This window comes from Poecilia reticulata, chromosome 15, assembly GCF_904066995.2.
Source record: "Poecilia reticulata chromosome 15, P_reticulata-male-v2, whole genome shotgun sequence".
Taxonomy (NCBI): domain Eukaryota; kingdom Metazoa; phylum Chordata; class Actinopteri; order Cyprinodontiformes; family Poeciliidae; genus Poecilia; species Poecilia reticulata.
Window position 1 is genome coordinate 11,417,703 of NC_088844.1, and position 20,191 is coordinate 11,437,893.

General features: G+C 37.9%; 1 protein-coding gene and 1 long non-coding RNA gene across 3 annotated transcripts in view; one reads left to right on the plus strand and one right to left on the minus strand.

The window, feature by feature from the left end:
• The window catches only part of grid1a (glutamate receptor, ionotropic, delta 1a), a 241,393-nt gene extending 223,886 nt beyond the window's left edge, over window positions 1-17,507 (plus strand). Inside the window, exons 12-16 of one of the 2 annotated variants that reach the window (XM_081616375.1) lie at window positions 1,300-1,438; window positions 7,000-7,195; window positions 8,317-8,483; window positions 11,871-12,333; window positions 16,577-16,665. In XM_081616375.1, coding sequence (XP_081472501.1) covers window positions 1,300-1,438; window positions 7,000-7,195; window positions 8,317-8,483; window positions 11,871-12,330 — 962 coding nt within the window. In that variant the 3' untranslated portion in view covers window positions 12,331-12,333; window positions 16,577-16,665. Of the gene's footprint in view, window positions 1-1,299; window positions 1,439-6,999; window positions 7,196-8,316; window positions 8,484-11,870; window positions 12,334-16,576 lie in introns of both variants that reach the window. The other variant, XM_017309069.2, reaches the window with a different exon arrangement.
• Window positions 12,315-20,191, minus strand: part of LOC145555088 (uncharacterized) — a 153,242-nt gene continuing 145,365 nt past the window's right edge. The window contains exon 3 of the long non-coding RNA XR_014091170.1: window positions 12,315-12,499. This is a non-coding gene — a long non-coding RNA (uncharacterized LOC145555088). The remainder of the gene's footprint in view (window positions 12,500-20,191) is intronic.

The following is a 20,191-nucleotide window of genomic DNA, read 5'->3' on the forward strand; positions in this document are numbered from 1 at the left end:
ATGTTAGTGGAAAGGCGAGTAGAAGGAAAAATGTGAACTGAAAAAAGTTCAATAGCAATAAGGAAAGCTGCCAAGATGAGGATAGGGAGGTCCACCCCATTCAAAAGTTTGGAAAAGTCTCACAAGGCCTGGATTGTCGATGCTTAAAGAGCAACCAAACAGAGACATGTCCTGGACCAGGACTAGCATTGTTGCAGGCCATTGGTCTAAAGTGAATTTAGTCATCTATTTTTTTTTAAATCAAGGTAGCAGATTCTGGAGTCACAGAATCCAAGTTGTTTGAGTTTGAATGAGCAGTTTCCACAGTCAGTGATGATTTAGGGGGTTATGTTATCCATTTGTGTTGGTCAACTCAAAGTCAGATCAGGAAATGCCGACATGCCTCTCTCTGCTGACAGCTTTTATGGAGATGCTTCTTTACCTTTTCCAGCAGAACTTGACCAAAAGTACCAATACTTTGTCCAGTGACGATGGCATAACTGAGCTCGATTATCCAGAAAAATGACCAGATCTAACCCTCGGCTAATCCATGGATCGATGGTCAAGAGAAAATCGTAAACATAGTTAACAGAAAAAAAACAACAAAAAAAAAACACTTGCAGTATCAATCTGTGTTTTAACAATTTGAGTTTCACCAATTGAATTCAACTGCTCAAACTTTTTAACAATATTTTAATTTAAAGATATGTACCTGTACAAATGTGACCACCAATGAGAAAAACCATTAAAAAATCTAAGCACACTAGAGTCCAATAGAACTCCAATAAAAAAAATGCAGAAAACGATCCACTGCATATTGCAGCTGTAAAATCCATTTCCCTGCCACCATCACAACAGATAAGGTGAAATAAATCAGACTTCAAGACCCCCGATAACGATGAAGTACAGTTTGGGCCATATTTAAGGTTTTTTTGTTCACTTTTATTTCACATCTGTTGTCTTGGTTCAGTGCTGACATTTACTCCAAATCAGATATTGGAGCCATTTCAGCCCATGTGGATTGTTCTGTCAGTCAATAGAAAAGCAATCTTTGGATTAGTTGAAGATCATTGCTTCGAAATGGTTTACCATTGTTTCATGTTTCAAATAATAAACTTGATGTCTTTATGTCTGAGTTGTGAAGACTTTGAGGAGTTTTTCATATTGCTATTTATATCCAACCCTTAATTTGGAGGGAAAAAAAGGCAATATCTTCTACTGCTGCTGGAGGGGATGTTTTATCGCCCTGTTTAAAATCTGTAAAAATGGGATATGCATTTCTGGGTGGACTTGTAAACCACTTTCATCTCAACCCTGCAGGCAGCGACTCAATTCTGGGCTCAGTGGCTCTGCGTATCGTCATGGGCAGCTGGTGGCTTTTCACCCTCATCGTGTGTTCGTCCTACACAGCGAACCTGGCCGCCTACCTCACTGTATCACGCATGGACAATGCTATCAGGTAAAACATCTTTTTTTTTTTTCTGTCACACTATTTGAAAAATATTTTGTTTCCAAACAGTGGGGAATTTCACTCAAACTTGGCGATCACGAGAAGTTGTATCTCTGCATATCTCTAGAGATGTGTTATCGACTGGGTACATATGGTGTACAGATTGACTTTTTCTTAGCTCCACTGCATTTGTTTTTTTTTTTTTTCATATTGTCAATACTTGAACTTGTGGTACACATGCAACAGCTTTGGTTAAAGATTCATCTACTGGGATCAGCTTCTTTTTCTATAAAGCTCCTTTAATTTTTGACTTGCTGCATAACAACCGACCGTTTCTCAGTCTAAATGTTATCTGCCAGTGAATCCAATTTGGTCTGATGTCCTTCTCGCTCTCTCTAAAGAATGGGCAGAAAGACATTTGATTGCATTGGTTCTGTCTAGTGTTGAACAAACAGCCACATGGGGACATGTCAGCAGACTGAGCGAATGCTAAGCAGCACATAGCTCACCTGTGACAACACATGAGAGCAGCGGTTTTTAAAATGGTATCTGTGGGAGACTATTCCTGTGGTATGTTTCATACGTTTTAAAGGACACCTTTAAAATGTGTCCTTGAAAATATTTGAGCTGCATTCTGGACTTTGTTCACTTATAAAAATGTATTAAGAAGTCATCTAGAATAAGGATTAAATTACATTTGACTAAACACAGTGAAACTCGAGAGCTGAGCAGGTTTCTTACATGTTTTCGGTGTGAATTTCCATAGAAATCATAACCCATATTTTCCAGATCGTCAGTCCCTTCAGGTATTTCAAGTAATGACTCAAAATTCGACAAGAAAGGAAGCTGATGTGCTGCCCTGTGATGTATCTGATGTGCGTTTCCCTTTGGGAAAACATTTACATTAAAGATAATTATAGTTCCCCCAGGGAAAACATTTCTATTGAAGATGATTATAGTGGTTAGCTGCATGGGGGGAGAAAGCACAAGGCTTTAGCACTTTATAGCTCTCAAATTTTAGCTAACCAAGCACCCTGGTCACTTTTTTTATATAAAATTTGCAATTACAAGTTATGAGGTATTATAATGTTTTCCAACACCACATGAAGCATTTTCCTGAAACCTTTTTTTTTGCACACATGAGCATAGCAGCATTACACAGTTGCACTTTTAACAATAGTCGCACGCTCTACCCCTGCACCAGCGCGGCAACCGGTTTGCTATTTCTAATCCTTTCGTTCAAAACACAACGAACATTTTCACACCGTCATGATGGTGTACTTGTGTGTAAAAGTTTGATTAATTGGTTGATTAATTAAATACAATTTGGAATAAGGCTGCAACATGAACATTTTGGAAAAATTGAATCAGTGCGCTTATTTTCCAGATACACTCTGACTTATTTCAGAAGATCTAAAATGTAATGGCTCTGTTTCGGCATTCGCCCCTCTCTTGGAGCTTCACTTTCAAAAACTTCAAAGATGTAAATAAAGGTCAGACAGAGTGCAATCTTCCTTTGAGGTTGGCAGCCGTTTTATTGGGAGAGGTTGTGAAGTTTAAACCGTCATCAGCTGAGGGACAGATGGTACAGAAAATCTGCAAACACACTGCTTCTGCCGTTCTTATTCTTCTAGACGACAGTACACAGATGCAGAGAGACATTTCCAGTGAGAATGGGATACAGTACAAAATGATACAGTAAATCAGGTACAATTAACAGATTTTAGGCACAGGGTACAAGAAATTGGGTAAGAAGTGTTGGTACATTTGGCTAAGAAAACCAAAAAATTATTAAATGCTCTTACTGTTGCTGAAATTCAAACTGAAGTGTTCATGCATTCAATGTCAAAGAAAAATTTGTAACTTCAGTCTCAACTGGTTTCATTGACATGTATAACTGGGTAATATCAGTCTACCATTTCATTCTTCTTGATAATATTGTCCAAAATAGTGGTACTTTAGAAGAACTACTTGATCAAAACCAAAACCAATAAACAACAGCATAAATAAACTGAAAAACATGTTTTGATTAGAATAGGGGGAAAAAAACAGAAGCTGTAGTGGCTCTACTAATGGATATGAATTCTGCAATATCAAGGGGAATTAAATATTTTAGAGAGGAGTTAAGGATTTTGACAATTTTCAGAAGGCATGTCTCAGGAATAAGAACTGCACAAACAGTGCAGAAGGAAACGTTCTTCCTAATTAGTACATTTTATGAGTAAGGAACTCCATAAAATCTTTACAGCTAAGCCCAGAAGGAATCATTTGTCTTCAAATGAGTTAAAGCTTTGAGTCGGTTTTGCCACAGCTCTAAAGGAGAAACTTGGATTGCTCTGATCGTTGTCAATTAGCTGAATGTCTGTTAGCCTAATTTTTGACTCCAAATCCAGTAAGAACCTGATTGTTTTTACTTTTTTTAACCAGTGTTGCTAAATTATTTATGAAGTAAACAGGTTTAAACTAAAATCATGGCTGTGTATTCCCAACAATGATCATCTAACATCCAAGTAAAAATTTGAAACATGTACAAAGTATTTTTTGTTTTTGAAGACCCCCCTACATATAGAGCAAAAAAAAAAAAAAAGTAACTGTAATCTGGACAGAGTAGCTGTTTTCTCTTTATTTCTCATTCAAACTCATTTGAGCCAATATAGGAAATAATGGAGCAATTATTGGGTGGGTTGCCAGTTCAAATCCCCGCTCTGTCCGTGTTAGTTGTTGTGTTCTGGGCCACTTGGTGGTCAGAAGGTCAGGTGGCACCAGCGCATGACAGCCTCACTTCTGACAGTCTGCTTCAGGGCAGCTGATGGCTACAAAGTAACCATCAGCATGTAAATGTGTGTGCATGAAAGAGTGAATGACTGAATGTAGTGTGAAGCGCTTTGGGGTCACAGGTCATAATGCCAAGTTAAATCTACTAAGTGATAGTGATATAAATGTTCCCAGAACAACGAGTACACTTTTTCTGTTAACTTAAAGTGATGGATATTATCCGTCATCATTGATTTAGTTTGGAAAGTCTGAAACTTTTTCATTATTATTATCAGTGTTATATAAAAGAGCTTTGCCTTTTTTCCCCCCTCATTTCATCTTGCTGTGTGAATGTTCTGAGTTTGTTAGAGATGTGGATTGGAGGGAATATTGAAATTCACTCATGATTCAAAATCATTTTTAAAAGAAAAGAAAAGTATCCAGCCAATCACAGACACACTGTGTGTGTGCTGGCAGATAAAATTCATGCATACAGAGAAAATGACTGAGTTGAACCTATTCACAGCTTTCACAATGCTTATTATTGGAGATTGTGGCTCTACTTCAGTGTTGCTTACATTACTAAAAATATGCCTGGTCCGGCATAAGTCAAGTCATTACAACCTGATGGTCGACGCTGAAGAGGTACATATGAGAGAAGCACGATATGAATATGATATGAATTTCTCATTGTGATCCGATTATCTGAACAAAGGGCAAGCTGAGCAACAGTTCTGTTCTTTTACCTGTACATCCATCTTTTCATTGAATGAAAACGTTACATCTTTCAAAGTCATGCATAATTTTGGGCTGAACAGTATATGCAGAAAATTAAAACCAAGAAGGAAATCTAAAACTGCATGGATAAGATGTTTAAAATAATTGATAAATAGCTAAAAGGGAAGGTTAAATGTGTGTAGACAGATGAATGTATGGTTGCTTGAGTTTGGAAATTGCAATGCTGAGCCTTTAAAAAAAAACAAAAAAACACTGCTGGTGGGAATGAGAATCTGAGTAAAGTTTTTAAAAGTCACTAAAAGTTGTGGAGTTGCAAAGTTTTAAACTTGACAAATGTGTTTAAATATGAAATGATTGATGAAAGCAATCATTAGGGTAGGGTTAGAGGGTTAGGGTTAGGTTAAAAAGGACAACCAACATTGTGCCAACACGCAACTACGTGTTGATACATGAAAATACTATTTAGAGAAACCTTTTGGTGCTCTTCGACTCTAGGCCTCCTTTTGAGCAATATGGCTGAAAATAACATGCCCAAAATGAATTGAATGTATCTCAAGAACTACAGAGTTTATTTTAATTGTTTTGGTATCAAAACAAAGGCAAGACCCTAGGGAACATGTTACAGCTCTAAAAACCACCCTGCCTGTTACTGAGGAAAGTGTATTAATATGATAAACAGCAGAAATTAAGAAAAAAATCAATTTCCGCCTAAAAAAAACCACTTCAATCTATGAATGCTCCTTTCAAAACATGCAGTGAAAGCCAAAAAAAGTAGCAACAACAGTACACAATCTGACCTTTTACTGTGCCAAGTTTCATGAAAAAAAAGTCAATCATATGAGTTTTAGAGAGGTACTACTAGATAAAAATCTAGGCGGACCTTCCAAATGAGCCATTTTGGCACAATTTGTGCCATTTGAACTTTCTTAGTTTTTATTTGTGTAGGGTCTGTTTTAATCATTTATTCTTTTCATATAATAAATTATTATTTATCATAAATAAGTAATTACATCTAATAATTGTTTTGGGGGGTTCTTTTGAAAAATCCACATTGCATTCATTCATAAAAAGAGAAAAAAAATAGACAATTTGTAATAGACTGAAAATGGAACAGATTAACTCACAATAACACTTCAAATAGAATTATACAACAATGAAAATGCAAATAGCAATGAAAACTAAGTTGTCAAAATGATATGATCAAAGGAAAAACTAATATATCTCATAATTATATTACAATAGCTGCGCTCTGCGCTCTGTGCGTAAAACCTCCCAATTCCCCATTCAATTTTTCAAAACTACGCGGGGCAGTTTCTCGGGAACCCATTGGTCAATTTTGACGATTGACATGTCGTTCGAACCGTCAGAGCCAATAGAATCTGAGGGCGTTGACATTAATACGGAAACTAAAGTTATTCACCAATTACAGCGAAAAAAAGGCATGTGACGTAAATTGACCAAGTTTCACCCGGCATTTTGCGAATCCACATAAAACACGGAAATGCCTTTGCGCCGAACCAAAAACCATTTGAGATGTACTCAGGGAAAAAGGGATTATCGGACCAGGTGGAAATATTTACTCTAATATGGATTATGACCACGAAACGGCAAAGGTAGGACTGGATTTTTGATTTTAGCTTCGTGAAATGAGCCATTTCTGTTTTTCTTCTTTAGCTGCTGGTTCATTGAGTTTTGCACGTAGCGTGGTGACTCTGGTATTGTTAAAAACCGCAGAGCTTCGGCTTTACTCTGATTAATAGTTTTTGTACATCGGGCCTCCTTGCTCTTTTACTATTGCGTTTTTTACCGGGTGTGCCTCGTTAGCCTCGTTAGCGTCTAATTGCGTTTCTTTTTATCAATCTGCTTAGTGTTCATTCTGGGTGTTGTTGAGGAAGAAAATATCGATCCTATCATTTAGAAGAGCTTTTTCCCTTTACGTGGATATGCAATATGCCTATATTGATAAATGTATAGCATGTGTTTTTAATTGATCTTGTTGCGGCAAGCGCCGAGGACCCAACATTGGGTCCTCTAGCGACAGAGAGGTTTAATACTTTTCTTTTTTGTCCCTAAATAAGGTCATTCCAGGACCTTTCCAAACAAGCGGACCTTGCCTACGGGACAGTGCGAGACTCAGCTGTGTACGAATATTTCCATGCTAAAGGCACCAACCCTTTGGAGCAGGACAGCACGTTTGCCGAGCTCTGGAAGGTCGTCAACAAGAACAATGGCTTTGATAACTCTGTTTCAAGTCCATCAGAGGGCATCAAAAAGGTGAGTGTTAATGGTGGCTCTTAAATCCCGGAGAACCAGCTTGTGGTGAACCATTAATCCTACAATTTAAAAAAATCTTTCCCAAAATATCTAAATCAGGACTAGGGCTTTGCCAAGAAATGCAAATGGCAATAAAAATAACAGGGCAGCTTTAGTATCATGTAATATCTCAACATGACAAAACAGATTTTTCTATGTTAAGAAAATAATGAAAATGTCTGCAAATATTTAAATAACTGAGACATTAGCAGTTAAACAATTGAACCTCTAATATAAACAAAGCAGACTGCATATGATTAGACATCTTGACTTGACTTGGTTGCATTTAGAGCAACATGATGACACAAATGTTTCCTTATGTTTTAATTCTGACTTTTAGTCGACAGTAATAACTTAAGCATGTGCAAATTTACTGTGAGTTTATCTTTAGCCCTGTGAAGACGTAGAAGCACCAGTGGGGCTGAACTCTGGCCATTTTTAAGCTGACAAAAATAGAGAATTAAAATTCAACTGTTGCTAGAAAATCCAATTTTGTGTCTTGCATTATTCTTTCAGCAGAGAATCTGGAAATAAAAAGACATTTTAACGCCGTATCCTAAGAAATCCAATAGTGTGGTTGTTATTCAACTTTGACTCGGACTCTGTTTTTATTCTTTAGAAAACTTTTAGAATATTTAGACCCAATTCTGTTTTCTACTAAAGACAACTCGGTGCACTGCCCCACTAGCAATGCAAATTGAATCAAGAAGGACAAAGTAAAAGGATGATTCTATCTTTTTTAAAACTAAACAAGGGCAATAGAGGGTAGGTGGATGTAATTAAACAACCTTGCTGATGCCCGAGTAGAATACAGTCTGGTAGGAACTAATACAAAACGTTAATTGAGTCATTAGTACTCAATGTATTGCTTTGCATTTCGTTTTCAATGACATTTAAATCTGTTCTAAATTCAGTCAGCAACTTTAAACTATGCTATTTAATGAATGAAACGATGCCTGTAGTAGCACTGGGATCCACGTCTGCGATGCTTTGCTATGAACATGATTCATAGCAATGTAAGGTAATTTCCGTGTTCCTGTTTTTTTTGCATGGGTGTTGTGGAAACCGTTTCAAACGTGCAGGCAAAGCGGGAGTCGTACGCCTTCCTGTGGGACATGGCGGTGGTGGAGTACGCTGCTCTGACAGATGACGACTGCACACTGACTATAGCAGGAAACAGCATGAGCACCAGAGGCTACGGCCTGGCCCTGCAACACGGCAGTCCGTACAGAGACCTCTTCTCTCAGAAGTATGTACTCTGGTAATCGCTTCATGCCATCCCATATCCATCCAATAACAATTAGTCTGGTAGAAAAGGCAGCGGTTTTTAATCATTCAAACAAAAGACTTTTGGCATTTTTGAAGTTATGACTATAACTACCACCTGAAATAAAAACATCACCTTTTATTGGCCGATACGCTGTGCCACACACATCTTAATTAAAAATTAGCTTATTTTTTTTTTAAACTGCAGCTTAAAATATGTGCTACTATCCAAATGATTTTAACTGAATAAAGTAATTTTATTTTCACAGAAATTACAGCATGCGGTTAATTTGCATGACTTTACGTCCACACAATGTGAACCTTGATTTATTTTGAAAATACAGCACAGAAACGTTGTCCAAGAAAATTGTTTGGATGCTTCTCTCTAACCACCGAAACAAAATACCTGATTTTAGATATGATTTATTAAACACAGGAACGCTTCATGGGAAAGTCTTTGAACAAGCAACAAGACCAGGATATTACAAAAGAAAAGAAAAAATGCAGAAGACAAACAATTTGTAGCTTATTTAGTTCATTATCATTTGGAAAATAGAAAATGCGTGGCATGAATTGTATATTGCTAATGACTGAGGTGAGATAATGAGTCAACATGATGTGAGGCTGTTCATGTTTAGGAACATGAGATGTGAATGAGATCAGAAACCATTGTAATAAATCTCCTTTATGAAGACAAGCTCTCCAACACCTGAGCCACATATGGCTCCAATCTGGAGTCATTGAAAGGTGTGGATAGAATACCAATATTACACTGAAAATCTGATTTCCTAGACCTGCCATTAATATATTTTGCACAGTATTTTTAGCTAGATCTTCTAAATACTAAATCGGGGCAACAGTGTTACTCTAATCTGTGGAATTTGATCTTAAATGTGAAGATTAATCACTGATTGAAAAGAAACTGAACGTGCCTCAACATTTAAGGTCAGGTGGATAAAACCCTGTATAATCACCTATTTATTTCGCTGTAGACAAAAGGAAACTCTGTATGGGCTCAATTATGTCATTTTGTTCAAAAAGCACAAGGCTTGTACTGTAACTTAGCAGCCATGCAGGATAGGATCTTGTTTTTACTGAATGTGAAATAAAAACTGAACTAAAAAAAAAAAAAGAAAAAAAGACTCCATTATATGTGATGGCTTCACTCAGGCAGATATAGTTATAGAAATTAGGCATATGCATGCTAGCTGTTTTCTTGAACAGCATTTGGAAGCATTTAGAGATGTGTGAGTCAATCATATTGTGGCAGAAGATCAAAAGAACACAAATAATCATCCATGTATTAAATTCTTATAAAAGCAGTCAAGCAGTGAAATGATTATTTCCTATGCATGGCTGTTTATTCGTCGGCATGGAATATTATATCTTTCAATAATAATAATAAATTAAAATGCTAATCTCTTACATACAGGTGCTTTCAATAATTTACGATGCATCTGAAAAGTTCATATTAGTAATTTTATTTAGATTCAATACACAGTGAGGTTTTCGTCATTTTCTCCTATAAAGAAACAATCCAATGATTTTTAATACAAAATGCTTAATTTAAAGTATGTTAATAGCATGTACCTGATAGACTCTTCATTGGGCTTAGGTCACACTAATTTGGTGGTCATATAAGTACCGCAATACAACGATCATTAAAGCGGTTATTGGTACGTTTTTCAGTGTGGACAGTTGCCAAGTCCTGCACTGAAATCAGCAGCTTCATAAAAATTCATCAGCAAAGGGAAACTGGGGACTGAACTGTTGTAGAGTTTACACGCGGAGACTGCTGTGCTCACTTAAAACATCACTGATCATTGAAAGCACCCACTGGAACTCCAGCCTCTGTGCCTTTCAATTCTTCCTCCATACCGTGGGAACCTTGATTTCCAAATGAAATGAAAAGATGACCGTGGTTCAGTCCAGTTTCTCCTGACCCGTTAAAATGCTTCTGGCGTTGTATCTGGCTCGCGAGTAGCTTAGCAAAAGGAAGGCGACAGGTGTAGCCCATGTCCTAGATGGGTTTGTGTGTGGTTGCCCATGAAGGACCGACTCCAGCTGCAGTTCACACTTTGTGAATTTCTAAACAGTTGCGTTTGCTTTGCTTCACAGCTCTCTAAAATCTGCAGTCATCCCCGTCCTTTTTGCACTTTCTCCACCCCCCCACTACTCAACTCTGAAGAGCCAGCTTGTATAGCAGTGACCTTTTGTAGCCCTCCATCACAGTTGGGTAGGGGAGGATGTAAAATCAGTTTTCTTTCCCAAAATAAGACCACAAGATCACATTTCTGCTTTAAGAAAAAAAAACAAGTCTAATGGTCTCAACTCTAATTAAACTGAGTTTTTATGAGCTGTGAGGCATAAACGAAATTAACAGTAATAATGTGTATTCTAATGTGTTTCACCTTTGAATTCAATCTCTGGCATAAATTAACTATTCATTTAAGTCCTAATTTAATGAAATGCACCTGTGATAATTCTCAAAGTTATTGCAGGTGTGCGATCGTATATCCTCCGATTCTACCAAGGTTTTGAACCTGAAAGCAAAATTTTATTTTATGATTTCATTATTTATGATGTATTATAAAATGACACAAAATACTCTGGATGCCGGTTAAGTGTATTTTATCGCAACATCTAATTCTGAATTAATAAATAGGAAAACTAGCAGTGTCTATATACCACTCACTTCTAAAAAGGCTTCCTAATTACAATTGAACTAAACCACTCATCTAAATTCAGCTGCACTCCAGCTGAATTTATTCCTTCTATTTTTTCATGCTCACATACATTAACTGTACAGTTTGTAAGTTTGTAGCTGTATTTAAGTGTTGGAATTCATTATCATGCAACGGCACCTCCATTCCCCCCCCACCCCCCATCTTTTTTTTTTCCCCTCAAAAACTGGGCTTTTAGATCTTGTTTAAAATCAATCATTATGTTTTGCACTCTGCTGCTGTAAACTAAAACCTGCAGTGTTTAATAGCACTTTACCGTATATGGGTTTTTAATGATCTTACAGTCAATGCAAATGGATACCATTAGTGGTGCTGCATTTTTCCTTATTAGATTTATTTAATGAGCTGTGCGATTTAATTATTGTTACATAATAATAGTGTGGTAATTGTTCTGATCTGCCCAAGAATTATTTTCTAAATTTCTTTCATGTTTTGTCCATAAGAAGTTGCTAATTATCAATTATCTGCTCTGCTATTTCAGCAATTTTACCAGCTAGCGTTTCATTCCGATCGTTGCATCTGATGGATTTGCCTGCTGTCCTGCAGCGACGCAACATGAAAACGCGCCTCTAAGGCAAAAAAGGGTCTGAAACCAATCTGTTTTTTTTTTTTCCCCCTCTCTGCAGGATTTTGGAGCTGCAGGAAAAAGGCGATCTAGACATCCTGAAACAAAAATGGTGGCCAAAGAAAGGCCGCTGTGACCTGCAGAGCCACGCAGACGCACAGCCAGAAGGACGAGCGCTGCGTCTGCACAGCTTTGCCGGCGTATTTTGTATCTTAGCCGCCGGGCTTCTGCTCGCCCTGCTGGTGGCGGCGCTGGAAACCTTGTGGAACAGCAATCACTGCCGGAGAGAGCAGCCCAAAGAGGTGACCACCGACAGCTCGTCGGGCCAAGCCCTGCTAAACCAGAACCGAGCCATGGTGGTCACCACGGGTACCCCTGCCCCACCCAGGCCTCGGTCGAGACCCAGGCCGCCGGGCCCCCCGGTCCTGCCCAGGGACGCCACTGCCACACTCTACTTTATGGATCCAGCAGGCGGTGACGCCAGCCCCGATTTAGTAGAGCTTCAGTACACCCAGTTATAATAGGTGTGCCCTTGGTGACAGTTCAGACATCAGTTTGCTCATTCCTTCTCATGTCGGGAAAGAGGCGGGGTGCTCAGGCGGGGACTTCTGAGGCTTCTCTCATGCTGGCACTTCAGAGAAATGATGATTGGTTTCACAAAATCTGTCGCTGGTGCTCATGTGGGAGAAGCTGTGAAGACAAAAGTACACATCGTATTGCTAATTCAGAACCACAAACTGAAATTGTACTCTGAGTCGATAAGCGCTTCAGTTGTGCAATAGCTCTCTTTAGCTAATCCATTCAAGTCTTAAAGCTTTAGAGCTCTGCCTTTATTTTTGCTGCTGTGAGCTGGGCAGCCCCTCCGCATGAGGCGTCCAGACAACTAAGGCTTGACATGGATCCCTAAACTAAAGTGTGAGCCTTCACCAGCCTGTTTGACTCCACAGTCTGACAATACTGGATGAAAAACACCCATTTAAGGCCCAGTCCCATGACAGAATCAGAACCAAATTAGAATGCGCTTTGATGGCAACAGGAACATGAGTTACTGCTGGTAACGTCTAGCTCAGAGTTTGCGTGCATCTCGGCTTTTATAACCACAAATTGTCATCTGAAATTCAAAAGCTGTGACATTTGCAGAATGCTAGTTGTAGTCGTTGCGTTTGTAGGCACGTTGAGGTGTTTTCACCCAACATCTTTCTTTGTTTGAAGTCCCATTCACTGTTAGGCTGAAGTTTAAGGCTGAAACATCGAACAAAGGAAAGAACCGAGAAATGAGGGATAATTAACAAAAAAAAAAATCCAATATGTTCTAAAGCTCTGTTCATAACAGCTATATCTGAACAATGTTCACGTCGACAACACTGCCTATAGGGGGTTTTGTGTTTGTTTTTTTTCCCTTTAAATATTATTGCTAGGGCTGCCAGAAACAACTTTGCCAAAATGTCCAATATTCCTCTAGGATTTGAGATTATTTTTAACATTCTTTCAAAATGATTGCATACTATATTATAAGATGCAAACAAATATTTGCAGTTTAATATGTATTAAGAAAAACCTTCAGCATAAAAATAAATTAAATAAGTCAATATTTATGGTTTCACAAAAAACCTTGAATATTCAGAATACCAAATATGAGATTCAACATAAAAAACTAAAATATGCCTTTGTTCAATCATACTTCTCTCCAAAGGAATGAGAATGAAGGTCTTTATTTTAAATACATTGGAAAAGTGAAATAGTTTGTGCAATCTGACTTTTTGTGTGTGTGTATCAGTTTAAAAATATTAGTTAAGAATCATTTTTTACCCTTTGGTTTCATTTAATTTCCATAAGGGTTGCAAAACTGTTTGTTCAAAACAGACGTATGGAAAAAACACAGAGCGACCGTCTTATTTAGGGATATCGTTCCTCAGGACAATTTCATACAGCTTATTTTTCAAACCTGCAGAGAATGAGCATATAGTATTCGAAGGATTTGGTTTGGATATCAGTTCAGATTCATTGGTGGCACCATGCACAGTGTGTAGGGACAGTGAAAGCTGTTTTAAATGAAAACTTACAAAACAATTTAAAGGGATCAGCCAAATGGTTTGACGTCACTGAAAATGCTTAATTTTTTTTTTTATACCTGACATTACTTGGACAGGAAAGGAAAAGATCCAGAGCACTAATAATCTGTGAAATGAGATGCTACTGGAGATTTTTGTCAGGATCAAAACTGGCTGTGACTCAGTTAGAGCTATAGCTTAGTTTTATGCTTTCATCCTAAAAATGATCCACTTAGCAATCTTACCTGCAAAATTCCATACCTCAAGAGCAGCAAACCTTTTTTTCGCTCCTTTACATTTACCCCATGACTGAATGTTGACCTTTTAATGACGCTTGGCAATGTTTTTGTCTCTGAGCCGATCATAGAAAAGAAAGTAGAGATACCATCCCAAGATGTCTGCAATTTTTGACATTTTTAAATGCAAAAAAGCTTTAAAGTACAACTAAATGGCACATTTCATCAGTGTTGAACCTAACTCACTCACTAGAGATTTCTCCAAGATTCAGTTAAAATAATACAAAAAGAACAGAGCATTATTCTTGAACACAAAAATCTGGGGATAATTGTAAAAACTAGTTGTGCATCTGGATCAGGGTGTGGCTGACATACTTCCATACAGTAGGAGTTTCACTAGGTTCTCCTGAAACTGGCAACATTTTTTAGAGTACGAACTGCACAAAGGGCAAAGTCCTTACAAACGACGGAGGTATTGTAAATACGGCAAAGCTGAAGATTTGCCAGCGAGACCTTTGAGCTCTGGATAGAACCAGAGATGTAGGAAGTCAGGTTTCACGTTTTTCAATTTTATAATCTTAAGGCCATTACATTTTTTAGAGGACAGACCCACCTTCTGGTATTTTAAGATCATAATGCTTGTAAAAAGCATTAGATGGGACACACAATCACAGTACAATTATGTGTTTGATTTTTTTTCCAATTGGTTACTAATCAGTGTGGACACAATCTCATCACTATTTTCTGAAAATGTCAAACTTCTTTATTTTTTTTGTGATATGACGTGATGATAGCGGAGGAGGCTGAGAGTTTTGAATAACTTAAAGAATGACCCAAATTGCCAATCTGATTGTTTTTAGTCGATTGGTCACAACAGGGCATTAGGACAGGGCAGGGGGCTGGGCAGGAGTGCACATCATCCATTATTTCATCTCATAGTCTGTCCTGTGTCTGACCGTCTTGTTTGACTTAGATGGGTGCATGAATAGGAAAAAAAAAGAAAATGAAGCATGAAAACATTTATTGGTTAATCTGTCTGTCGCATTCTTTGTTTGGCTTCATCTCCCAACTAATAGGTATTTGAAAGCCATTTTAAAAACAAAAGTTTTATATATATTTATATACATTAGAGGGGTGTGGTGAAATCTGCTGGCACAAGATCATTTAATCTCAAAACATAACGAAATTTCTTACCGAAGTTAAAATTTGTTTTGCAAACTGCTATCCATCTGCTTTCATCCCCAGATAGTAAAATATGCTTCATCCTGTACAGCCTGTTAAATGTAGGTCTAAATCTCAATTTTAAAGCAATTATTAATCTGCCTCTTTGTGTTGATTGTCTGCTAACAACTCCTTGGGCTGAACAACAACACTTATAAAACATTAATGGTTATTTTTTTGCTTGTTTTGTAGCATTTTCAGCGCTTGAATAGAGGCTGACTAAGTGAGAAAAGTTAGTCATTTGTAGTGGCTAGAGGTTTTCACAACTGGCCAACAAACGTTGCTTTGCTGCTAGATAGAGCCATATTAAAGATTCCAGTAGAAGATTGCATTTGTTCCTTTCAGTCAAAATCTGAAATTAGAAGAATGATCAAATTGGATGATTGCTGGAAAGAAATACATTTTGTCATTTTTCACAATTTCTTGTTTTCGCTAATTGGCCCTGTTGAAATTCTACCAGAAAAATCTACTTCAATGGCAGAAAGCCCAGACTAAGCAGTGAAGAGATGGAATTGAGCATAGGAAAGCAATGGCCAGGCTAAAAATAAATACCAGTCAAACCTATGAAAACTTCTTTAAAACTTTTTTATATTATTTTGCCATCTACCTTAGTATTGCTATACTGTTGTCTAGATCCCATGAGACCGACATCACGCATCATCTTGTAAGCTAGATGCATCATCACACTCCTACCAAGAAATGAATATTAAGTTACCTTATTTAAATGTTTAAATGTGTCTCTGCATTTATGTGTTGCGACCAGATGAGTCTGACTGTGGACGCGACTCGCCTCACGGTCAACCAATTATGCAAAGCAAATTAAAGCCCGATGCATTAAGCAACACATTTAAGTCCAACTCAAATTGGAGATATTTTGTGACAGTAACTGAGTTTTATTATTGAAAACTCAGAATATTGACAAAGTAAAAAAATAAAAATTAAAAATTAAAAAAAAAGCTGGAATAGACATATTTCAGTATCTCTCAAACTCGCATGGACAATGCATGTCCTTATGCTAGTAGGATAGACTGCATTACATGTATTTAGAAAATTGAAAACGAGGCCTGCTGTAACAAATCTCTTCTTTCATTCTGCATTTTCATTTCATTTCCCCTAACCCCGTCCTCTCCAACTTGGCATTTATTTATCATCCCCCTCCTAAATAACACTCCTGCTCTTTCTGTTCCAATAAATCCTCCATACATCCTTTTATTCTTCATCCACTCTTTGGCACCGCCCTCCCTTTCATCCATCTTTAGGACAAAGAGGTGAACCTGGAACAGGTCCACCAGCGTTTGAACAGCCTCCTGGACGAGGATCTCGCCCACAAGCAGCTGCCAGGTCAGTCAATCGAGATCTCCACCCTCGACATCGGCAGCATCCAGCCCAGTCAGTCTCTGGAGGCTTTGTCTGTTCGAGACTACCCATCACACCGTGGGCCCCCGCCTCTGTCTGTGACCACCTTCCTCCGGGAGAGCCACGGGGCAGGAAGGACACTGGGAGCTGCCGCTGGCAGGACCTTGCCCCTGCCGCTTAGCAGCGCCACGATGCCCTCTATCCGGTGCAAACACAGAGCACCCAATGGGGGTCTCTTCCGGCAGAGCCCAGTCAAGACACCCATGCCATTGTCCTACCAACCAGTGCCAGGAGGACCCATCCCAGAAGCCAGAGAGCCCAGCCACGGGACGTCTATTTGAGCATGATGAACGTTCACAAACACTCGAGCTCAAACAGAAGAGTCCAGAGCTAACTGGAGTGCCTACAGTACGAGGAGATATAAATAAACACTGCAAAGGATTTTTATTACAAGTCGAGACGAACACACGACAGGACTCTAAAGACTTTACTGTAGATATTTGTAAGTACAAATAAAAAGCAACATTAAAAAGTGTATTTTGAATATTCTTCACAGTTGAGTTAAAAAAAACAAAACCTAAAAGATTAGGGGGAAAAAAAAAACAAAACGACTGTTCGAATGGCTTTGTAAATTTTGTTCTCAATGAATAAAGGTGATAATTCTTTGTGGTTGTTTTCTAAGTGCCAAGTTTAAAGATGTTTTCTTTCAGATCAACATTAACTGATTGTACTGTGAGAATACATGGGGGGAAAAAAATGACATTTCACACTACAAAATACATGGGAAGAGTTGATTTTGTTTAATAAAAAAAAATAAAAACTAACACCAAATGACTAAGCTGTGTGTTTGAATAAATATCTCAAAACAGCAGTGCATCATTACAGTATCTGGGAACTGGGATTAACAGAATAATTTTGCAATTGACCTTGCATTGTATGAATCTGGAGGAAAAACCGAAATGTTTTCTGTATACTGCAAGATTTCTTTCTGAGGAAGAATCAGGCAGACTCTTCCTCTACAAGCAGCTCGATCATTTTGTTTAAGGTTGCCTTTAAATATAGAGCAGTGTATTGGAATAGTGATTACGTTATGTTGCCTCAGTCTATGGGTGTAATTTCTTCATCTATTCTGTGTGCTGAGTGGGCTTTGTCCATCATTTGAAAATGGGCTGTTCAGTTTCCAGTACACCGTTTCTACTGCTTACAGTCCCTATAAGGTGTCAGATTTCTTAAGAGGATGGACTTGTGTTGATTCCGACACACACACCTGTCGCTGCACACTGCATGCTAGCTGGTGGTAAATAAGGACAAACACACCAAGAAACGGTAAACTTACAATTTACATGTATAAATATCATGGCTGATTAATCATTAACCAACAACATTAAAATAAAACTAAAATTTAACATTTATAATTTCCTAACAGTGCTAAAGTAAAAGGGGGCATCACTTTTTTTCTGTAATGATATGACTACATTTGACAATCTTATCTTAAAACATAGCTTTAACTTCTCAAATATAACCTGGATAGTTAAATACCAATTAGAGATTCAATCAAACAGTATGAGATTTATGAACTGTATGTGTGGAGTTAAGGTACCATTTTGCTAAAGCACTTGGAATGAAAACCAAATTGAAATTAATCAAGCATGATTGCACAAAACAGTTATACCTGGTTTAATTTATTCTACATGGATTTAAATCTGGGAAACTTATTCTGGTAATTCTGGAGTCATTTGACCCATAATAATTTTACTTCTTATAAGTTTATATAATCTTAACTGTTGCATCTCAACTTCGAATAAAATCCGTCATGTCCTCTTAAGTAGTTTGTCTAAAATTTGTGTAAATGTATTGACCAATGACGAACGCACATTGGCAGAAAAGCAAACTTTCCACAGAAAAAATAAATCTGACCCAGAAAAAAGACGCATATTACATATATTTACAGGGAAAGTGCAATATTCATAATCATTTACTGAAGCCGTCGGCTATATTTACTAGTTGGAGCCAACTATCGGTGTAACAACAGAAAACAATATTAATAGCTACATTGCCAATGTTTAATGCAATCAATATCAACTAATAATCTCACTTGATGCCTTGATAATCCCTTCACATGCAGTCCAATTTGGCAAAACATTCAGCAGGAAAAAAACAAAACAAAAAAAAAAACAAATCTGTCAAGATTGAGGACAACTGTTCACACTCCCACCACTCAAAGCAGCCACACATGGGGCCAATATGAACAAAACGCAGCCTTGTGCCAGATTCAGCAGGAGGGACCCACGTGGACATGGCTAAAGCAAACAATAGCTGTGGACATGGCAGGTCTGTGTCACCATGTTTCCGTACGTGGGTGCTCGGATAAAAATGGAACAAAATGTGTCACAGAAGGCTAGAAAGTAAACTTTACAATCCAATCGAGAAATTTTCTACCCGATCTGCACCAAAGATCTGAGAAGAAAAACATCTATCCCACCGCTTGCTTTGCTTGTCTGAAAGCGGGTCACGGAGGTAACCGATGTGGCAATTTTCGCTCAGAATTGTTTACTTAAATGACTTGAATTCAAGTGAGGAAAATCTTGTCAGTATACCTCATCACTTATTTTTAGAATTCCCATTACCCGTCTTCCGAAGCGCAGCAAAGGATTGCCGAGGTCACCCACAGCTGAGAGAGTTCAGTGTTCCCTCCAGCCACCATGTACGTGACAAAGGTAGAGAGATGCTCTTTGATAAAACCGTCCTCGCAACTCTCCCGCTGACTTCTCTGACCTGCTTACTTGCACCCACGTTGAGCTTAGTGCCTGATGCCTGTTTTTAAGCCGCAAGATCTTCACTCTAATCTTGTCGACTGCCACTACAGGTATGGAATCAAAACACCTCTGTAAAGTCTGTCACTTCACACTAAAGTCACAGTTTTAACTCTTGGAAACCAGGTTCTAAACTTCAAGCTAAATGTTAAGCAAAGACAACAATTTCAACTGCATTTCTGGTTAATGTAATGACATTCTGTTTGAAGTGTAAAATTGTGCAAGTGTTTGTTGTCTCCAAGCTAACTATTTTAATTCTACCTTTAGGATCTATTTTAGTGCATTTCACACCAGAAGACTTCTGCAACTCTTAAGGTGTGAAAGAGCCCTCAAGCATGAAAGCCGTACAAGTCAGAACCGAGGACGCCTTTCAAATAAGAAAAATGTCTTTAAGAACAAAGACGAGATGTGACGGCTCTTTTTTGAGGTACTTTAGTCTTCTAGCAACTTTGAAAGTTTTTTTTTTTTTTTTTTTTTTTGGAAATACATTAAAAGTAACCCGATTTGACCCATCTTACTACAGATTCCTCTACAGTGTTAGTGGTACGTTATAATGTTTAGAGTGCTAAAAGGATATTGTTTCTCTATAAGACGGAGAATACCTATAACATTCTGATAAGTCAGCTTTGGACAAAGTCAAAGCTCACGATTAATATTTTTTATGAACTAAGATGTCTTATTGAAGAGTTCCTGAGAAAAAAATAA